The 7,777-nt window shown below is 39.8% G+C and overlaps 1 protein-coding gene across 5 annotated transcripts in view; it reads left to right on the top strand.

The window, feature by feature from the left end:
* Positions 1 to 983: 983 nt before the first annotated feature.
* The window catches only part of ttc29 (tetratricopeptide repeat domain 29), a 42,369-nt gene continuing 35,575 nt past the window's right edge, over positions 984 to 7,777 (top strand). The window contains exons 1-4 of one of the 5 annotated variants that reach the window (XM_035424486.1): positions 984 to 1,033; positions 1,876 to 2,001; positions 2,415 to 2,504; positions 5,695 to 5,918. In XM_035424486.1, coding sequence (XP_035280377.1) covers positions 1,032 to 1,033; positions 1,876 to 2,001; positions 2,415 to 2,504; positions 5,695 to 5,918 — 442 coding nt within the window. In that variant the 5' untranslated portion in view covers positions 984 to 1,031. Of the gene's footprint in view, positions 1,034 to 1,094; positions 1,473 to 1,562; positions 1,791 to 1,875; positions 2,002 to 2,414; positions 2,505 to 5,694; positions 5,919 to 7,777 lie in introns of those variants that run through there. The other 4 variants (XM_035424488.1, XM_035424487.1, XM_035424489.1 and 1 more) reach the window with 4 other exon arrangements.

Here is a 7,777-nt window from a genome sequence, read left to right as displayed (position 1 = left end):
AATATTATTTTATTATGATGTTTATTATATTTATTTCTGCAAATTCCACTACAAAAAACACTTGTGAAATGGAGAAAAGTATCAAAAATCCAAGTCACGAAGAAATTTAAGAGGAAATGTGTGATGTTTCTCACATAGGCTGTTGTGGAAACACATTAGAAGTATGTCTGAAGGCACAGCTCATTAAACGTCATAGACTGTAATATACTGTATGACATAGTGCTCTTAAACTAATCTACCTGTGCAGACACTCAATTAGAATACATTCTGCTATGTATGAATAGGCTATAGATAAGAAACATTAATTGTTTATATAATTTTGCATAGATATGAAAGCCCTTGTATTTCAATGTATACTTCTATTAAGAGTTATCAAAAAAAATTATTTGGATAATACAGTTTTGGATTTTGTTGTAGTTGTGATTTTAGGAACTGTGCATGCTTATTAGTCCTCATACTTTCCCGTAGAAATTTAAACAGTTACTGCCCTATATCATCATTCTGTAAGTACAGAATCCATCTTGATCTTATACGTAAATACTAATTTAATAATTTGTTATAAAAAATATCTCAGTGCAAATTTTGAAGGAATTGTTAAAGTTGGACATTCAGAGATCATGAAGGGAAGGGGTATCCACGAAAATTTAAAAGAAAAATGGACAAAGATACGTCGATAAATAATAGATAAAGCTTCTTTAAAATAGAGCAGGCAGGTCACATTCTGGAGGCTATAAATGAAGCACTAATACAGAAATTGAGAGGGAAAATGAGATTTGGGCACCATGAGTGAGAGATAGTGAGGAGAAGATGATGGAAATCCGCGGAGAAGATGAGAGGTATCTAACTCTCTGGAGGGAGCGGGAATGCTGATGTTGATGGAATGCTTTCCATAAGACCCTGGACTGCAGGGTGCAGAGCATGTTGTGCAAAAAAAGTGCGACGGTGACGGCGTAACACACCACGGACACGCATTTATGAGTCACATCTTGAGAATCTTTCAATCACAGCATGAAAACAATGCACGGGTGTAGATGTATGTATCTGTATAAGATTTAATTCTGTGTAATTGAAAGATTCACGTGACTCTCATAAGTTTCACAAAGTTTCTGCGCCCTCCTGATTGCGTTGCTATAACGACGGCGTCTTTATACTAGTAGCGGCCGTGTGTGGTCAACAAGTGCGTGGTGAGCAGGATAGTGGAAAACAGGCGTACCTTTAAAACCAGTACATTTAATATTTTCTCATTCTTTGTCAAACAAGTAATCGCGGTGATTGAACTACACACCTGATAGATATTTTTATTCACTTCGACTAGTTTCCATTTTTTCATGTTTATGTTTTGTCAATAAAAATTCAAGTTTGCAACGTTAGCTATAAAACGTTAGCATTAAGTGGATACTCTGTGGTTCGCTAGACTAAGGTTAATAAATATTTATATTTTTTGATCGTTGTGGGGGCAATAATCAGGCTTGGTAAGTAAATTTAATATTAGTATTTGAGATACGCTAAAGCTGTATCGCGTTAAGTTGTTTGATTGCGAATTGCTTATCTACGTAGGGTAGCCTACAGCTAACGTTAAGCCGCATACGTGTCTAACACGCCAGCTAGATAACGAACTAAATGCACGGAATACAGTTCTGTGAACTAACGAACGTTGCTAACTCGGAGCCACAGAACTGTCTAGCGTTATATAATCACTGACAGTTAATATTTACAACTGGCAACACAGTACACACTGTCGAATCAGCTGTCTAGCAAATGACACACGATTGCAAAAAAGGCCAGGCAACGTTAGCATTCCAGCCAACTAAGTTATTCGTCGACATTGCCTTATTTATTAATAGTATTACTTTAATGAATATATGTTCTTTACAGGAAAATGTTGACACCAGCTGTGCTTCGGGATCACGTGCCCTTTTTGCCTCCCATAAGAAACACAGACAAACTTTTACACTCTGGAGAAAAAACTCGAGGAAGACTCTCTCAGACATCAAAAATCAGGTGAGATCATCCTGCATGTGCTTAAGGTTAAGTAATGTGTGCTTAAATTGTTTTAAAAGTTATCCACAGTCTAGTTCCACGTTTAATGATGGATAGATACATGCAGCAGTTTCCACTGTTTTGAATTCAAACAGAAAATAGGCCTGCTTGTCACTGAATCTCTGAAGATTTTGCCCAAGTGAGTCAGGTTTGATTGGGGATTACTGGGGACTTTGTTTGGATTGTGCATAGAAGTGAGAAAGTTTGGTGGATTATTATTATTATTATTATTATTATTATTATTATTTTGTTTCATCCTTGCTCTAAGAACAAAACATTTGTGTTTCCACTGGTGCGTATTCAAATATATTATGAATTTGCTGTGTTGATAATGTTTTACAAAATATGCTTGGTTATATCTGTCTTTATTTTAGGCCACAGACTAAAGGCAAAGAACCCGAATCAGCTAGTCAAATGGAAGACGACAGCAAGAAATACAGCCTCACTAAAGATGAGGTAGCACTGTGAGTACTTTTCTGAATCCTTCTGTTAAAATTGCATGTTTATATCATAATCACACACTCATACATTTACGTAGGAAGGGATGTTAACAGGTGGAGTAAAGCAGTAGCATCATCTGTCTGTTGTCCTGTGTCTTAAAGTACAAATTAAACCTGCAGATAGGCTAAGCTGTGCCGTGTTGGGATGTGGTTTCATGTCTGGCATCGTTTACCTCCCATGCCACCTGACAGTAAATCCTGAAACTGAAAGTGAAATAAATTCAGTCCCAGGATGAGCTCACAGCACAGAAGTCTCTCTCCGTGTTCATTTGAAGCGGTCATACCTGCAGTTTACCTGTGTCTCTCAGTGCTGGGCTGTGGTCGCTGTTCAAGCCCTCTGAGGGAGAGAGGAAATGTTTCACTATCTGCGGTCCTGTACGTATCATTTTGAGATGTCCTGTGCCTAGGAAGGAATCTTTAATGTTTTTACGGGTAGTGGTGAATTCTCCAGTCTGCGTGTTGGTTTCGCCGTTACAGGCCCGATGCAGTGTGAAAAACAGCCTTACGATTTCCCTTCAGGAGAAATAACGACAGAACGCTGCACTCGCTGGGTTAAGCTGAGCTTTGCAAAAAGATGAATATTGAAAAGCAGCTTCTATTAAGCCAGCTTCTCAAACATTTTTTAAACGATTCTATTTTCATTCATTTTTCTCTAACATCCTCACTGATTCACTAAATTCAGTCAGGAAAATCCAGGGTGGTGAGTGTTGAGCTCTTCTGGTTATTGCAGTCATTCTGACACCTTGCCACAGCTGTACTGTGTTTAAATGAGCAATTAGAATGAAACAGTAAAAGCAGCTATATTATTATACACCACCTACTACAGTTCCTAAAAGCTTGGCATTAACTCCTGTAACAGTAAGTACTGGTGTTCTTGCATTACTTGAATGAGGCCATCCTTTACTAAAATAAATGAACGATTACTGTATTATTGTTCAGGTAATGGACTGAACCCATGAGACAGTAGTGTTTGAGGTGAAGGATATTTGGCCTGGCAGTGTGCGGATGTGTTGTGAGGCTTCAGTAAAGAGCACTGGATGTTTCCCGTAGAACATCGATACATGGAATTCAAATTAAATCAAATTATTAATCCTCACTAATAAATTCACCACACTAATCAGACATTTACTGGTCAAGTGATGTTTCATTTTCAAAGCATCATTTTGTGCTGTTTGGTATCTACTTTCAGCTTTACTGAACTGAAGTACACACTTCACAGTGAGTCAGCTTTAAAACAGGACTACAGTAAATAAAGACCATTTATTTACACAGTTGGCATCCAAAATGTTCTGTTCCCTGGGGGTGGGAAAGAATGCATTCTAAGCAAATTGGCCCCTATTAAGTATTTTAGGGATGTGTATTTATCATGTGATTAATCATGTAGTTAATAATTTAATTGAGATTTTTTTTCAGTATAGTTATTCTTTATGCAACAATTAACTGCATGTGGTGACTGGTTCTAACCCTTTTCCAATGTAAAATAATTTAGCAGACCCACACATTCAAGGGGATCTGTGCTCTCAGAAAATCAATTTAATTGTTTATTATTCATAAATATGAAAAACAGGTATTATGATTGAGTTCTCTGAAGGTAACTTTTGGCATAGAAAAAACCAGATGTACATGCAGAATATAGTTCTTTTTTTGATATAAAAGTCGACAATTGATTTGAAGATATTTTCCCAAGACGAGTAGCATTTTATAAAATATATAACTGCCTATAGCACATATTTCATGTATTTACTGGAAAATATATTCAGGTTAACTGGAAATGGCTTTTCGGTTCATTATTTTGCAGCTAGTTTTTGGTCAATGTGGAATAATCCTTGTCCTGTTTAGTTTACAGGTTGTTTGTCACATTGTAATTTGAATATTGACCAATAGGTGTCCCCACAAACCATACAACAAGTCATTTTTTTGGTGTGGCAAAACTTTACTTTTTGATTTCTTGTTGTAGTGTTAATTGTAATTACAGATTCTACAGAATTTATGATACTTTTTGGTTAATTAACATTTTTATTTGTGGGGTTGTCAACTATTATGCCAGTTATTTTTATGGTGATATATGATGGCACAAACAGACTCATTCATTTTGATTTACTGCTGCAAAACATTAACAATCACCGTGTTAATTGTGGATTAGGTCATTAAACATATTTTGCCCTCAACATTGAATAATGGATTTAAGTGTATTTTGTTTTTTTAGCTTTATAGACATTCTTTTTTCAGTGACCACTTATTGGTTTGCAAATTAAAATAGCATAACACTTAACATCTTAAATGTGTGATTTGAGATCGAGTTCATTTAGTTCAGTTGAATTAGGTATTATGCAGAGTCCTTATCTGTATGTAAAGATAACACATGAATAATTAAGCACAGTGCATAAATCATTACAGCTACAATAGAAATCAACCGCTGTGGCACCTGAGCGAATGTGATGGAAATTGAATAAAAAATACAGAAGAAATAAAGTAGAAATTGTTCACATGGGTATGCAAGAGATCTACTTTTCCTTTTATTACATACCACATGTAAGACTAATATTAATTTACCAAGTCAATTCACACAGAATTTTGATTAAATCTAATCTTAAATCTCACTGCTAACTAAAGTGTGATCTGTGTAGTACTCCGGCTAATGAATATCAAAAGAACATATAGGCTATTGTTATTTTACCTGTTTAAATGCATATTGTTACCTTAAATCTGTATGCACCCTTTGATGGAAAATGTAAAGCACTCAGAAAATTAGAAAATGCTAATAATCATACCTTTTTAGCTTGTCTTTCTCAGTAGTGCTGCATATTAAGGCATAGTGTGTTATATGTGGGAGTGCTGTATGAGCCAGTAAGGCACGGTGTGTGTGGGTAGCACTTCCTGTTCCTGTGAACTGCAGCAAAGGCGCAGATGCAGTTTGGAACAGAGGCAGATATCTTCAAGAATGTTACATCTGAATTTTCAGAATTTATTCTTTCAAGACAGAAAAAAAAGAAATGCAAATTTGAGCACCATAAGAAAGTCTCAAAATACCTCTACAGAGGAGTCTTCGGTCCTTACAGACCCAGCTGGGTACTTCCGTCTGCACAGTTTAGGAATGAGCCTTTCCTGCCTCACCTGCACCCCCTCCTCTCCTCCCTCCAATGTGTGTTCCCAGTTTCCGTAACTCTCACAAGCAGAGCGTGTGTGTGGCCATGCTGCGGCAGGGGCTGCACCGCTCCTTCAGCGAGCTCCTGGGCCTGACCCACCGCTGGAACGCTGTCCGGGACGCTTCCGAGCGCGGCTCCGACATCTGGGAGCAGCAGCCTCTGGAAGAGCAGGACCACAAGCTGGATCAGCTGCAGCTCTGCCTGACCCGCGCAGAGGCCGCCCAGAGAGCAGGTACTGCAGGGCATTATGGGTACGCAGCCCGTGCCTGCAGGGAGAGGAGGTGTGGGCGAGTGGTTATCACCTACCAAAAAGTTAGCACATCTTTAACATGGGGAGTTTTCATCAGTGATGCTAGACGAATCCCTCGTGTGTAGAACTACAGGGATGTTTATTCAGGCCTTGCATGTATTGACACAGATTTCAGTTGGTCTTTCATTAAGCACAGAAAGAAGGATACTGCTTCCGTAGGGAATGTCTTTCCTGGCTTGAATCTGAGGTGTCTTGCGTGCATTACATAAAAATAGAGCAGCAGTTGCCTGAACTCTGGCCACCTTTGCAACCAGAAATATATTAAAGTCACTGTAAACGCAGTGTTATTGCATGTGAGCGTGAGAGCTTTGCAATGGAGGGGACAAATTTAATAACTGAGGAAATGACATCCTTTCCGCTGGTCTCTGAACTGGACAGTGAGTGCCACAGCTGCATTTTTCTGCTGTGAAACTATGAAAAAATATCATGACAACTGAGCTTACGGTGGAATTTTAAGAGCTTACGGTAGATTTGTATTGATCCTTTGAGATGATATTCAATGGCTAAGGTATACCTATGAATATTGAAAGGCTGGCTTTTTTGGGCAATTTGCAGGGCCAGTAGTAAACATTACTGTCATACTTAACAGATTTCCTTATCTAGGGCCTTTCATACTGCTTACCTGCACATTCTTTTCCACAGCTGGCTGTTGGGCTGTTGGGGGGGTGGATTGGGCAGTGTTGAGGTGTTGGGATTGGGCAGTGTTGAGGTTCTTGGGATTGAGCAGTGTTAAGTCTGTTGGGGGAGTGGATTGGGCAGTGTTGAGATTCTTGGGATTGAGCAGTGTTGAGTCTGTTGGGGGAGTGGATTGGGCAGTGTTGAGGTTCTTGGGATTGAGCAGTGTTGAGTCTGTTAGGGGAGTGGATTGGGCAGTGTTGAGGTTGTTGGGGGAGTGAATTGGGCAGTGTTGAGGTTGTTGGAGGAGTGGATTGGGCAGAGTGTTGAGGCTGTTGGGATTGGGCAGTGTTGAGGCTGTTGGGGGAGTGGATTGGGCAGTGTTGAGGTGTTGGGGGGGTGGATTGGGACAGACGGGATTATTCATTCAAATTCTGGGTGCAAGATTGTCAGTGCTTCCCTTTGGCACTGCACCTCAGTCCCCGGGAAAAAGAAAAGTATAAGTAGGTGTGTAACATGTAGCCGACTGTACTGGGAGTCTCTGTGGATAAACACATCTCTTAAGGAAATGAATAATGCAAATGTTTTCGTTAAGCACGCAGTGAAACAGGATCTCAGGCCGATTAAATGCATGTATGCATTGTGCATGGTGAGCTGGTGCAGCTGCATGGAAACGATCTGTCCCTAGGCCTGGCGATAGCTCACAGCCGCACTGCATTTGGATAGGAAATCAGAATCAAAACAGGGCTGCCAGCGTACACACTGAGACCTGTGGGGGTACAGGATGCCATTCTTTCTCATCAGTAAGGAACAGAGAGGAATAAAGTTATTGTTAGTTCATGGACTTCAGTTCATAGCCGAGTCAATCCATTGCTTCAGGTCATTGCATGGCCACTTTATGACAAAGTATAATCAGACCTCAGATATACAAAACTGACAGTTACACACTGACCAGTTAACTGGGCACAGGCTCAGAAGAGAGAGTCACTTATGGGCTAGTGGCTCCGCGGCGTCAGACAGCACACGTAAGCTCTGTGTTCCTTCCCTGCAGGGCTCTATAAGGAGGTGTATCACGCATGTGAGGAGGTGCTATGAGGAGGTGTATCACGCGTGTGAGGAGGTGCTATGAGGAGGTGTATCACGCGTGTGAGGAGGTGCTATGAGGA

This window comes from Anguilla anguilla, chromosome 7 (assembly GCF_013347855.1).
Source record: "Anguilla anguilla isolate fAngAng1 chromosome 7, fAngAng1.pri, whole genome shotgun sequence".
Classification (NCBI taxonomy): domain Eukaryota; kingdom Metazoa; phylum Chordata; class Actinopteri; order Anguilliformes; family Anguillidae; genus Anguilla; species Anguilla anguilla.
The sequence above is the reverse complement of the archived record's forward strand: the minus strand, read 5'-3'. Positions and strand labels throughout refer to the sequence as shown.